Below are 15,158 nucleotides of genomic sequence, written 5' to 3' on the forward strand. Positions count from 1 at the left end.
GAGGCCTCGGCATCTGATACGTTCCCTCTGCGTTTCTTCTGGGTTCGTGGCTCTGGCGATGTGAGTGGCCGGAGCCGCGATTACATCACTTGCAGCTAAGACATTTTAAAAGTTTTATGTGATATTTTTTCACTTCTTTCACTATTTCTACATAGGATATCTAACAAGGTTTTACAGTTCTTGCAACCAAGGCCTTGCTTTTCCAAACCTACTTAAACACTACAAAGCAATTTACTTTGACCTCTTGGAGTGAAGTGGAGAAGTTATGGACTGTTCACCCCAACTCCCTGCTGTGGAATAGTGATTTTGATATACACCCATCCAACATGCTTAACACCATGTCTTTCTTAGAGGTCTTTGGTGAAATACTATAATGCCAATTTCCCCTTACGTAAAATTTATCATTAACCACTTTCAGACCGGACCATTTTGCTGGCTTAAGACCAGACCACTTTTTGCGATTCGGTACTGCGTCGCTTTAACTGACAATTGCGCGGTCATGCAACGTGGCTCCCAAACAAAATTGACGTTCTTTTTTAATAAATATCCCCCAAATATATATATATATATATATATATATATATATATATATATATATATATATATATATATAAAAAATTCCCTCAGTTTAGGCCAATACATATTCTTCTACATATTTTTGGTAAAAAAAAAAAAAAAAAACGCAATAAGCGATTATTGATTGGTTTGCCCAAAAGTTATAGCGTTTACAAAATAGGGGATAGTTTTATGGCATTTTTATTATTTTTTTTTTTACTAGTAATGGCGGCGGTCAGCGATTTTTATTGTGACTGCAATATTATGGCGGACACATCGGACATTTTTGACACATTTTTGGGACCATTGTCATTTATACTGCAATCAGTTCTATACAAATGCATTGATTCCTGTGTAAATGACACTGGCAGTGAAGGGGTTAACCAGGGGGTGGCAGTGTCGGGGTTAAGTGTTCCTAGGGGCGTGTTACTTACTGTGGGGGACTGGGCTTTGTGTTAGTGAACACTGATCTCTGCTCCAATCACATGGAGCAGAGATCAGCGTCACTTGTTGCTAGGCAGAACGGGGAGATGCTGTTTACAACGGCATCTCCCCGTTCAGCCTCCCCGTGAGATGATCGCGGGTATCCCGCGGCAATCGAGTTCGCGGGACCTGCGACCGGACTCACGGGGGTCCCGACCGCCATGCAAGTGTGCCGCCGGCGGCACGCACGCGATGGCAGGGCAGCATATAAAAATGGAAGTACCTATATGCCACCATGCCTGTCCGTGCCATTCTGCCTACGTACATCAGCGTGCACCGGTCGGGAACTGGTTAATGACATTGTTCGTTTTTAACCCGAGGATTCTGGATAGCCTGACGTCACAGATATATCAGTCTTGTTTCAGTTGGGTCAGTTGGACACTAGGACCAGGGCTAGTGCAAGGATTTACCCACCGCCATACACTCCGCACTCCTCTCCTACACATACTACCCACCGCCATGCATGCGCACTTCTCTCCTACACACAGGCCTGGACTGGCCATAGGGCAAGCTGGGCATTTCCCCCGTGGACGACGGCATTTCCTAGGGAGACTGACATGCAGGGCGGGTGGATGGGTGGATCACAGGGGCTGGCAGTCACGGGTGGATGGGCGGATTGCAGGTGGTTGGGCGGGATACAGAGATGGCCGCTGGTGATGTGCTGCATACGTGGGAGGAGTGGAAGGAGTCTCACCATTCCCCCGCCCACCAAGCCGCTCCACAGCAACCTAGGTCATTGCTGAAGCGAAGGTGCCAGTCCACGCATGCGCCTCGCAGCCGCCGGTCACCTGGCAGCCAGGATGTTAGGAGAGGAGGAGGAGGGACGGAGAGGCTGAGTCCTTCCACACCAACACCTTCTCTATATGCAGCTGCAGGATCTCAGACCCACATCCTGCACATGAAAGCTGGCTAGGTGCTGCCGCCGCTTATAGGGAAAGCAATGCGGCTGGTGTACATCCACCTCTCTTCTCACCAACTTTTCCTGCTGGTGAAGAGATTTGGATCTGATGCTCCAGGGCCAGAGAGTGCTCCTTTGATAATGGTAATTATGCTATTTTTCTCCTCTTATGGGACTGCGGGTTTCTAATAAGCCAGCTCATGGCCAGGCTTTTTTAATCAGTGTGCACCTGCTGTCTGAGCAGTGGCATGGCGAGGGGGCGCTGTCCAGAGTGTGCTGCCCTTGATATCATGTCAGGTTCCATGGTGGCGAGATCACGGCGGAGTCCTCTGGGTGCGAGATAAGAATAGGCAAGTCCACAGATTAAGGGGCACAAATTACCTGCCTTGGCCTGGATACTGAAAACCTATGTTACACCACTGTCTCTGGATACTCCCCTAATTTTATGGGCGCTGTTATATCCTCTGTGTTGTGAGAGACACAAGACTCTGGTCTGGAACAATGGAAGTTTATTTCCAGTACTCAGTGTACACTGCAACATGCATCTCAGGACAGTACATCTCATTAGGCTGCTTACATGTGTCCAAGATGGCTACTATACCCCTTGACCCTTGGCATCACTCCTGGGTGGAGCCAGCCTTAAAGTGGCAGTACACGTGGAACCCTTCAGGTATAACACCTTCCATCCATCCCTAAAAAAACAAAACAAAAAACAAAAACAAAAACAAAAACCAGAAAAGGCACAAAACATTAACTAATAACTGTCCAATAACAGTCCTCCAAACACAGGAGATGCACAGGACTTTTCCTGCATCCAAATGTGAGAGCAAGATTCCAGGGACAGTTGCGGGGATACAATGTCATTGGATCACTTTCGGCGGCCCCGTCGAAAGTCACGTAAACGGTCTTGAAGCTGAAACCGGTCAGGAGGGCGACAGTGTCGTTGAGGGCGGGCACCCATCGACTCGGGATCGGAGGAAACAGGGTCGACTGGAATGGGCACTGGCGGTGCCAAGAAGGGATCCCCCAGCTCAGTGGGTTAACCAACCTCTGGACCAGGGCTGGAGGGCTCTGTTGGAGCTGAGTTCAAAAGATCAGAGTCCCCCCAATCATCAGTTCCCATGCATCCTGATCCGCTGGGAGCAGTTCCTTGCAACACTGGTGGTTCAGCCGGCGTCAGGGATTCATGCAGTTGAAAACGAGGGCGCAGTTGGTCCGCATGCCTTCTGCAAATGGAACCATCTTCCAGGCAGACCCTATACATCTTGGGTCCCAAAGTCTCTGCAATGACAGCAGGAAGCCAACGGGTGTTGGAAGCCCCATAAGATCGGGCCCATACCTTTTGTTGGGCTGTGAATTGGGGGATCTCATGGTGTTTGACCATCTTGTCTTGGGACTGCAGTACATGTTCCTGGACTGTTTGTGGGCGGAGCATGTCCAAAACAGTCCATGGCTGCCGACCCAGAAGGAGTTCTGCTGGAGTTTTCCCGGTGGTTGCATGTGGTGTGTTTCTGTAAGCAGAAAGGAAGGAGTCCAGCTGCTGGGCTGACAGGGACTGCTGTTTACTTGTAGCCACTGTAGCTTTGAAATAGCGTTTAAAAGTCTGCACAAACCGCTCTGCTTGACCATTTGTAGCTGGGTGGTAAGGTGCGGTCAACTTGTGCTTGATGTTGTGGGCAGTCAAGAAACGCTGAAACTCCTGACTGGTGAATTGTGCACCATTGTCTGTGACGATTTCTCTGGGGTATCCAAATGTAGCAGCGAGATGTAACAGTATGGAAACTGTTGCCTTACTTGTTGGCTGAGTAACAGGAATTACCTCAGGCCACTTTGAATGGGCGTCCACTATGATCAAGAAGGTGTGTCCTCTGATCGGACCTGCAAAGTCCAAGTGTAGTCGAAACCAAGGAACCGTGGGCCAAGTCCAGGGCTGGACGCACCCTCGAGGAGGGTCTCTTGCAGTTTGTGCACATCCAGCACAAGCATTCACATATGTTGTGATATCCGAGTCTAAGTTTGGCCATCACACATAGCCTCGGCCCTTTTGTTTCATACGTGTGCCCCCGGGATGACCAGTATGTAGCAAGTCCAGAATGTGTCTCCGGAGGGTCTGTGGAATGATCACTCGGTCTCCCCATAAAACACAGTTACCAGCCACAGTTAATTCCATACGCCTACGGAAATAAGGTTCATAATCCTGTGTGACGGTTGCAGGCCAACCGGACCGTACCCAGGAGAGTATTGTTTTCAGAAAGGTATCCTTGGCTGTATGGGCTGCTATCTCCCCAGAAGACAAGAAGGACAGGCTGGTGTAACGACAACTCTTGACCGGTGGAGAGGAGTCCATTGACCTCCCTGTCAGTCGGGACATTGCGTCCACATTAGCATTGGCATCATGACCGCGATACTGGATTTTATAACTGTACGCTCCCAAGAACAGGGTATAGCGTTGGAGGCGGGCCGCAGTAGTCTGAGAGATGCATTTGTCAGGGCTAAAGATCTGAAGGAGTGGTTTATGGTCTGTCAGTATGGTGAATTCCCTACCATACAGGTAAAGATGAAACTTCTTAATTGCCCATATCAGCACAAGAGCCTCTTTGTCAATGTGAGAGTAATTGCTTTCTGCTTTTGTCAAAGACCTGGAGGCAAATGCCACTGGTTTTTCTGACCCATCAGGTAAGATGTGAGACAGTACAGCCCCCAGACCATAGGGTGAGGCATCACAAGCCAAGGTCAGAGGCTTCTGGAGGTCATAGTGAACAAGCATGCGTGACGCCAACAGCTTCCGCTTAGAGACTTCAAAAGCGCGTTGGCATGCAGCCGACCAGTCCCATCTGGAGTGTTTCTCCAAAAGCTTGTTCAACGGAAACAAGGTGTGAGCCAGATCTGGCAGAAATTTGTGGTAATAGTTCAGCAAGCCAAGGTATGATCGCAGCTGCTAGACATTGGTTGGGGCAGGAGCTTTGACTAAGGCATCAACCTTGGCTTCTGTGGTGTGTATACCGTCTGCATCCACAAGGTGGCCACAAAACTCCAATTTCGGCACCATGAATTGGCATTTTGCTAAGTTCACTTTCAGACCCTGCTCTTGGAGTCTTTCCAACACAAGCTCCACGTTTTGCTTGTGTTCCTGGTCCGTCCGTCCCGTGATGAGCATGTCATCTAACAGGCACTGAGTAAAAGGAATGTCCACCAAAATCTCATCCATCTTCCGTTGCCAAATGGCTGGGGCAGAGGCTACACCAAACACCATCCGATTGTACTCATACAGTCCCTTGTGGGTGTTGATGGTCAGAAACTTGCGGGAAGAAGGATGGACCTCAAACTGTAAATATGCTTGTTTGAGATCAAGCTTGGTGAACTTTTGACCCCCTGCAAGAGAGGCAAAAATGTCATCTACTCTGGGTAGAGGATACTGGTCTATTTCCAGTTGGGAGTTCAGTGCCATGCGGAAATCGCCACAAATGCGCAAGTCCCCATTCGCTTTCTTCACTGGTACAACAGGTGATGCCCACTCGCTGTGCTCTACCTTTGAGATGACACCTTGTTCCTCCAGCCGACTTAGTTCTGCTTCCACTCCTGCTTGGAGTGCGAAAGGTACTGTGCGAGCTTTGAAGAACTTAGGCTGGGCGTTGGGTTTCAGCTTAAGTCTCACACAGTCATGCTTTATTTTCCCCAACTGGTCATCAAAGATCTATGGGAACCGCTGCTTCAGGGACACCACCCATCCCTCATTATCTCCTAAATGGAATTGTCACAGTGTTACAGGGATTTATGGCGATGTCTGGCATATCAAAGTGAGCAATCCAGTCTCTCCCAAAGAGAGGGGGTCCCCCATTCTCTAGTATATATAATGGCAGTCTCTTTGTCTGACCCTTGTACAATACCTGCACTTTTGCATAACCCAGTGGGTGGAGTATCTGCTTTGAGTATGTCTGCAGTTTGATTGGCGTTGGGTGGACAGTTGTTCGGGTCTGAAGTTGCCTCCATTGTTTCTGAGTGATAACTTAAACTGCTGCTCCTGTGTCTACATCCATCTTTAGTTTCTTTTCCCTCAATGGTTACCTATACAGTCATTGCAGAGGGTGCTGAATGCATATGATGTATGTCTAAACTGTGGAGCACTTCCTCATCCTCTGACTCAGATGATGATGTATATCTTCCCACCATATAGGTCTTTGTCTTGGGGTTCAGAGGTTGTTTATCTTGCACCTTCTTGCTCCGGCAAACTCGTTTCAGATGTCCTGTTTTACCACAGTTATGACAGGTCTGATCCTTAAACCTGCAGACTTTGTGATCATGGTCTCTATTCCCACAACGGTAGCAAGCTGACCCCCGGCTTGGTGGAGGTCTGTATTTCCAGTTTGCAACTGTGGCTTTGACTGCTGTTCTGAAAACTTCTTGTTTCACCTCTTCTCTTCTGCCCTGGGGGTTCAATTCCTCTGTATCTTTCACAGCCATTTCCATCATTGAAGCTATATCAATTGCCTTTGCAAGGGTAAGGTCTTTCTCTGTTAACAGTCTCTTTTGGCTAGAGTCACAATTCAGTCCCATGACAAACTTATCTCGCAGTGCAGTAGGTAGGTACTCCCCAAAAGAACAGGTAGAGGCTAGTCTGCGAAGGACGAGCACATAAGCTTTAATTTCTTCACCTGGCTGCTGCTGCCTCTGATAAAAACAAAATCTTTCTGCAATCTCTAGTGGTTTAGGCTGGAAGTGACCCTCTAACAGTGTCAGGAGCTCTGCCAATGTCTTAGTTGCTGGTTTTACAGGAAAAAGGAGATCCCTGAGAGTGTCATATGTCTGAGCACCAACCACTGTCAGAAATACTGCTACTTGCCTTTCACCTGGGATGCCATTTGCACTGAAATACTGTTCCAGTCTCTCCACCCAGGAACTCCAGGATGTCTGTTCTCCATCAAATTCACTTAATGTCCCAATCAATGACATTTTCCTGCTGGGATCTGTGATTGCTTTTATCCAGGTAACAATCCACAATGCCTTTGTCTCTCTCTCAGACTGATAGACACTTTGTAAATCCCATCCTCGTCGCCACTGTTATATCCTCTGTGTTGTGAGAGACACAAGTCTCTGGTCTGGAACAATGGAAGTTTATTTCCAGTACTCAGTCTACACTGCAACATGCATCTCAGGACAGTACATCTTATTAGGCTGCTTACATGTGTCCAAGATGGCTACTATACCCCTTGACCCTTGGCATCACTCCTGGGTGGAGCCAGCCTTAAAGTGGCAGTACATGTGGAACCCTTCAGGTATAACAGGCGCATTGGCGCTGTAATTTTACATGCTTTTCGGCCGCTAGCGGGATGCTTTTAACCCCCGCTAGCAGGCGAATAAAGGGCTAAAAGAACCACTGCCAAAGAGTTGTAAGCGCTTCCCATTAATTTCAATGGGCTGGGCCGGAAGAGGAGTGGTGTATAGACCGCTCCTGCATCGCCCAGAAGACGTTGCTTGCAGGACTTTTTCTAACATCCTGCAAGCACACCGTCCCAGTGTGAAAGCACTTGGGCTCTCACACTGGGACTGCAGGGGAGGCATTTTTCAGGAGTTTTCCAGGCGCTATTTTTTGCCCAAAAGCGCCTGAAAAATGCCTCAGGTGTGAAAGGGGTCTTAAAGTAATACTCCTTTATAACTGGCTCAGTGAGTAATGCTTTCTAACTGGCATTGCAGTATTCACAAAGCCAGTTGTAATATATTACTCACAGAGCCAGTTATAAAACATTACAGAGCCAGTTATAAAGGATTTTTTCTTAATAACTGGCTTTGCAAGTACTCCATTATATCTGGCTTTGGCCCCAATCTGTCACATTAAACTAAAAAAAGTTCATGTAACCGATTCCACACATCCTGGAACCCCAAATCCCATTACCAACAGCCCCCCCAGGCTGCTCAGTCTAAAATGCCCGGGGCCTATTTTTCGTCCCAGTCCGGGCCTGCTTACACATACCACCCAATAACAAACTCTGTACTCCTCTCCTACACATACTACCTAACGCCATACACTCTGCACTCCTCTCCTACACATACTACCCACCACCATACACTCCGCACTCCTCTCCTACTTATACCACCCACTGCCATATACTCCTCACTCCTCTCCTACACACACCACCCTGCCATTTACTCTGCACTCCTCTCCTACACATACTACCCACCGCCATACACTCTGCACTCTTCTCCTACTACCCACCACCATATACTCCACACTCCTCTCCCTGCACATAATACTCATCGCCATACACTGCACACTCTTCTCCTGCACATTACTTGCCTCTATACACTGTGCACTCCTCTCCTGCATATACCACACACCTCTATGCACCCCACACACCTTTCCTGCACATACTACTCACCGCCATACACTCCATTTAACATTACCACATTCTGCATTTTGCAAATCATCTCAGACTCTATTTAACCACAACTTCTTGCTGCATTTTCACATGGTAAAATGGGCAATGTAAAAAAATGTTAGCCAGGAGAAACCACTTCTGCCCGCATACCAGTGAGCTGGTTGGAGGCCTGGATGCTGTATGGCTGTTAACCCACACCCTGAGTTCAGCACTGCATTTACAGAATAAATTGTCGTATGGAATGGTAACCAATTGGCCCACATGGAATTACAAACTAGACAGAGTTATTGTAAATCAATAATACACAAACACTTTCCCTGACAAACGTGTATCACCACTGTGCTAAATATTGTGAAAATAAATCCCTTAACCCTAGCCACTACTATAAACAATATCAATAGTGTAAAAAAAAAATTCTCTATTGTGGGAGAAAAAGCAGCGCTCAGAAGTGCAACATTTCTAAATACCATTACCCATAAACTAGGGCACTGTGAAAAAACAAAATGACTAAAATGTAACAAAGTGAATCATTAGGTGTTCAGTATAATGAATTGTGAAAACTCATATACAAAGTAACAACCCTATATAAATAATGACCAGAAAACTAAATAATTAAATAATCCAAATATATAGTGCAGTGTCCATCCCCCATCAATCAAAGTCCATCAGAGTGAAACTTTCAATAAAGTGATTATTCAAAAAGGAAGAAACCACAAATAAAAAGTGATGACCAGTGCCTCGTAAATGGCCTTGTTTACATCTACCCTAAACCGGAAGTAACAGCATCACAGGGCTTCCAGCCTCCTAGATCATAGAGGTTTTCTAAAGCCCCATACACACTATCAGATTGTCTGCTGAGTTTTTCCTTCAAATTTCCGTCAAACCTTAGGAGTTTCAATGTGTATGCAGTCAGGCAGGCCCTTCTACTACATGGTTTTGGTAAATCTGAAGGAAAAACTCAGCAGACAATCTGATAGTGTGTATGGGGCTTTAGAAAACCTCTATGATCTAGGAGGCTGGAAGCCCTGTGATGCTGTTACTTCCGGTTTAGGGTAGATGTAAACAAGGCCATTTTTTGGGGGGGGAGCAGATGTTTTTTTTTTTGATCCAATGCTTCCAATGGTAGAGGTTTGTTCATGCATGTATATAATAATATCGACATTGTAGATGGTTTGAAGTCAGTATCTGGATGGAGTTTGGTGTCCATTAGCGGCTCTTCAACATAACACAATAGGGAGATATGCCAGACAAGAGAGTGAATGGCAACAGCATCTGGTGAGCTTTTTTTCTTAAGGGAGCTGAAGTGACACACATCACTGTGGTGAAGGATTATTGGTATTGTAATTGTTACACTTATTTCATCACATTCGTGTAGATTGGAGTCAATGTTTTTTGCATGAGACTCAAAAATATTGCTTCATATTTCTATGGACACAGAATTATATTTCATGGATACTTTATACATTTTTAATTTGTATTTATGAGTTTTGTTTGTTTTTTTGCTTGGTGATTCACTTTAGTTCGCTACTGTGAAATGTAAGTTTTTTTGATCACAATGTAGATTTTCACTATTTTTTTTTTTTTTATATTTGGTATAAGTTGCGGCACAATCCTTTAAATACACATTCTGGAGCGCAGTGTTAATTATAGGTTTATTTTTTATCTACCGTGCCTGATTAGTGATCATGGTTATGCATTTGATTAAACAAAAAATAAAATTTTTATACCATCTAAGACAAAAATCACTCTTGAAATATTTACACTGCAAATGCAAATAGAAGGTCTGTATTTTTGCAACTGTATCCAAGTCTACACATTTATCTTGAAACAGTATAGTCCCTGCTGAACTGGCCAAGATTCGAATCATCCATGGCCAGCTTAAAATTATTTCTTATACTTTGTGACAAGCATTTGTATCTGGAATTAAATGGTGTCTGATAACCTGGCTATCTCAGGTATAGTACTTTAAATACAGCAAAAAAAAACAAAACATACATACACACACACACACACACACACCTGCTTGGCGTTAATTTTAGGATGCCCTTCCTATAACCCATTTTTACATATCAATCAATCCCCCCAACATCCCATTAAAAAAAAAAAAAAAAAAAAAAAGAGTATAGATTAACTAAACTGATTTTTTTTTTTCTTGAGAAGAGGTGTTTAAAAGGAGATATGGTCACCCTATATACAGTAAATACATAAATGGTCCATATAGAAAATCAATATAAAGTTGTTCACGATAGTCGTAAGTTCAATGCAAACCACAAGAGGGTATTCATTCCAGCTGGTGGGAATGAGGTTTACTGCTGCATACGGAAAGGCTTCTTCACAGTCAGAGCTTTAGAAATGTGCAATAGACTCCCTCAGAAGCTAGTTCTAGCCAGCTTAATGGACTGTGACAAAAACTGGATGGGTTTCCAAATGCACAGAATATAACATGGATGGGGAAAGCAAGAAGCAGGAGTATAGTAAGAAAATATGAAGCCGGTGGAAAAGGGAAATTAGCAGAGAGAAGAAAAGTAAGTGGTAAAGAGAAGAGAGGTAGAATGAAAAGTTTGCAGAAGAAAACAGGTTAGTTTACTAGAAAGAATGAGATAGTAAGAATGAAGACTGATAAATGTAAGAAAGTTGTGCAAAAAATAAATACATGAATAAATAGTGTTTGAAAACCACATTACAGCTAACCACACACATTTCAATCCAGTTGTACAATCGTTTGTAGATCTAACAAAAACTAATTAGAGCAAAGGCCTGCCTGATTGACAAACTGATTGGATAGATTGGCCTCCCTATGTTACATTCTCAGTAAATTGTAACATGACCCTTATAAGGTAGTTTTAGATTTCACTTTATTAAAAGAAGGTAATGAAGAATACTTTTTTTTTCAATGCTGTATACTGGTACTTACTTTCACACTGTGGAATTGCGGGTACCCACTGACTATCAATATTGCACGAGATTGAACTGGATCCCCTCAGAACGAAACCTTTATCACACTCAAACGTTATAGCAGAATTCAATCTATATGGGCCAACGAACCCCGACAGTCGTCTTGAATTTTTCACATCTGGGTTAGGGCAATTTACATCTATGAATTAAGAGAAAAAAATAAAGATCAATCACTATAGGTAGCATATGAATGGCGGCATTCTGTTGCACTACATTACCATAATTTCCTGTTATTAAAAAAAAATAATCAAAAGGATCCCTAAAACATTATGTATGCAAAACGGCAAAAGGTTAAGTCTAGGTTGTAGACTAGGGTTATTCTATACCCAGTTGCATACATAATCCCCCCAAACTACTCCCACCTTCCCCCTCATAATGAATCACATGGTGCCTCTTCTGGAGGAAACTTGTATTATTTTGAATTTAGTGTGGTTGTGCTCAGCTCTGCCCATTCAATGGATGGTTATTTATTTGCTGCCACTGACTTAGTACACATCTCATCTGCCATAATAACAGCGGGACTGTACACAACCAAACTTGCAATCCCTCCTCGCTTTTTTTGTAGGCCAGCTACAACATGTAGGTTGTGGATGCAACGCTTTAAAAACATTAACGCAAAAAGCAACAAATGCACATTGATCATTAGGTCAAAGTTGCAACATTTACTATTTTGCAAAAGGTAATCTTAGCCCCCCCCCCCAAAAAAAGTAGAAAACTGAACCGGTTTTATTTATCCAGTTTTAATCAATTTTTCCAATTCTTCTAGAGAAAAGTCATATGGAAGATTATTTTACAGGTCTTACAGTAAATAGGATTTTTTGTACTCACAGTAAAATCCTTTTTTCTATAGTTCATCGACTGCCACAGCTCCTTTCTTAGACCATTGGGTTGTTACCTCACCTTCAGGAGAGGATAGGCAGAACATGTTAACATGTTTTAATAAAACTACAACTTTCTAGTTCCACCCAAGGGGCGGTCCCTTAGGTAACAACCCCTCAGCCTGATACTGCAGCCTCAGTACGTCAACAAGCAGTATAACGTACACAAAAATAGGAGGGGAGGGTGCTGTGTCAGTCTGTGAACTACAGAGAAAATAATTTTATGGTGAGTACAAAAAATACTATTTTCTCTTACATTCACAGACTGACACAGCTCCTTTCTTAGGCCATTTAGACGTCCCCAAGCAGTGCCAAAGAGGGGTGGGAAAACAGCATAAAAACATCACCTACAATGGCATGTGGGAACTATTATAAAAACTTTACCCACAAAAACAAGTGTGTGGGAATAAGAACTTTTTTTACCCACAAAAAAACAGAATGCTCCTCATGTGGGAGTCGCTACCTCCAAACCTCAGAACTGCTGTAACAAATGCAACAGTGAATTTACTTAAAGGTACTTTGTTTTTAACCAAAAAAAAAAAATGTAAGTGCAATTGCAAATATACGGCCGCCTGCAAAACTTTGCGGCCAAAACAAGCATCAGCCAATGCACCGACATCTACCTTGTAGAATTTTGTAAAGGTGTGGGCAGACAACCAAGTCGCCGCTCTACACACTTGAGCGACAGACGCTTGATGTCGGAAGGCCCAAGACATTCCAACTGCCCTGGTGGAGTGGGCCGTGACCGGAAAGGGGGGCACCTGCCCCTTCAAGGCGTAGGCCTCTACTACAATCTGTCTGATCCACCTGGAAATGGTGGCTGACGAGACCACCATGCCTTTTTTTGGACCAACCACCGAAACAAACAAGAAGTCTGACTTCCGAAAGGGAGCTGTAGCAGACAAATACACCCTCAGAACCCGAACCATGTCCAGGGAATGGAGGGCCACCTCCTTAGGGTGTGTCAGTTTAGAACACAGAGATGGTAACACAATGTCTTCATTGATGTGGAACGCCGAAACCACCTTTGGCAGAAAAGGTTGCGGACGCAACACCACCTTATCCTTGTGGATAACCAGATTGGCGGCCTTATCTTGCAAGTCGCCCTGTTTCAAAACCCTCCTGGCCGAAGTAATGGCCACTAGAAAGACCACTTTCTGAGAATGTCAACAGAGGGATCTCTCCACCTATAACACCAGGTTCAGACCCCACAGGGGTAACGGCAGACGCACCGGAGGAACTACACGTCGGACCCCTTGAACAAAAGTGCTCACTAGAGAGTAAGACACCAGGGGTCGCTGAAAAAAAGACAGCCGAAAGCTGAAATTTGTCCCTTAATGGTGCCTAACGCCAAATTTCTGGTCTACTCCTTGCTGTAGAAACAGCAGGATCCTGGATATAGAAAAGGAGCATGGATGCCATCCTTTCTCCTCACACATGGAGATGTAAGCCTTCCAGATACGATGATATATCTTCCGAGAAGAATATTTCCATACTCTCAGCATAGTTGGAATCACAGAGTCCAAAAGACCCTGGTTCCTCAACACCTGGCTCTCAATAGCCATGCTGTTAAAACCAGCAATGGTAAAGCAGGATGGAGAATCGGACCTTGAGACAGAAGGTCCTCTCGTAACGGCAGTCGCCATGGGGCGTCCGCCACCAGGCGCACTAGATCTGTGTACCAAGGATGCTGGGGCCAATCTGGGGCAATCAGTATTACTGAAATCCCCTCGGCCTCCACTCTGCGGAGCAGACGTGATAACAGTTTCAGCGGAGGAAAGGCATAGATCAGCTGGTACTGATCCCACAGAGCCACCAGTGCGTCTGACGCGTCTGCCCAAGGATCTCTTGTCCCGGACACGAATCTTGGCACCTTCTGATTGAGACAGGAGGCCAGAAGAGCCACGTCTGGTGTGCCCCATCGCAGTCACAGTAGCCTGAACACCTCCGGATGTAACATCCATTCGCCTGGGTCCAGCATCTGGCGACTTAGGTAGTCCGCCTGCCAGTTCTCTACTCCGGAGATGTAAATGGCCGATAGGGCCGGTACACGTTGCTCTGCCCACTGAAGGATGTGAGTGACCTCCTGTGCGGCGGCCGAGCTTCTTGTTCCTCCTTGGTGATTGATGTATGCCACAGCCGTGGCGTTGTCTGACTGGATCCTGATCGGACGCCCTCGAAGTCTTATCGACCATGTGGAGAGGTACAGCCTGATCTCTCGGCAACTTGGATTGCTCCACCGGCCCTGGGTCGATTGAACTCCCATTACTCCACCCTAGCCGGTTAGGCTGGCGTCCGATGTGATCACTGTCCATTTTAGAGGTAGGAACGACTTCGCAGACCAAAATGGCGGGGACCTAAGCCACCAGAGCAGGGAATCCCTGACTAACTGGCTCACCTGAATCTGCCTATTCAGGGACAACGGAGATTTGTCCCACTTTGTCAAAATCTTCTTCTGCAAAACTCTGGTGTGAAACTGGGCATACGGTACTGCCTCGAAGGAGGCCACCACGAGTCCCAGGACTCGCATGCAGAAGCATAGCGACGGCCACCTGCGGTTCACCAGCAGTTTTACTGTGGCTCTGAGAGTCTGCAGCTTGTTTGAAGGGAGAAAAACTCTCGCTTCCATGGAGTCCAGCAGTAAGCCTAGGTACTCCAAACGCTAAGTCGGTACATTCACTGACTTTTTTTTAGGTTCAACAGGCACCCAAATTCCTGCACGGTCTGCATGGTGATTGCCAAATCCTCCTCTAACTCTGAGGCGGAAGATGCTCTCAGGAGGAGATTGTCTAGGTAACCCACGATCGCGATCCCGCGTTGTCGTAGCAACACCAAAACAGGAGCCAATACCTTGGTAAAGACTTGGGGGGGGGGGGGCTGATGCCAAACCAAAGGGGAGAGCCACAAACTGGCAGTGGGCTTCCCCAACTGCAAATCGCAGAAACCTCTGATCCCGAAGGCATATGGGTATGTGCAGGTACGCATCCTGGATGTCCAAAGATGCCAGGGAGTTCC

General features: G+C 45.6%; 1 protein-coding gene across 4 annotated transcripts in view; it reads right to left on the reverse strand.

The window, feature by feature from the left end:
• LOC143982459 (C4b-binding protein alpha chain-like) overlaps nucleotides 1-15,158 on the reverse strand; it is a 577,061-nt gene that overhangs the window by 331,000 nt on the left and 230,903 nt on the right. For all 4 annotated transcript variants that reach the window (XM_077481180.1, XM_077481181.1, XM_077481183.1 and 1 more), the window contains exon 8: nucleotides 11,225-11,404. In XM_077481180.1, the coding sequence (XP_077337306.1) occupies nucleotides 11,225-11,404 (180 nt within the window). The remainder of the gene's footprint in view (nucleotides 1-11,224; nucleotides 11,405-15,158) is intronic.

The sequence above is a fragment of the Lithobates pipiens genome, unplaced genomic scaffold, assembly GCF_037356315.1.
Source record: "Lithobates pipiens isolate NorthernLeopardFrog02 unplaced genomic scaffold, aLitPip1_a1.2 Scaffold_16, whole genome shotgun sequence".
Taxonomy (NCBI): Eukaryota; Metazoa; Chordata; class Amphibia; order Anura; family Ranidae; genus Lithobates; species Lithobates pipiens.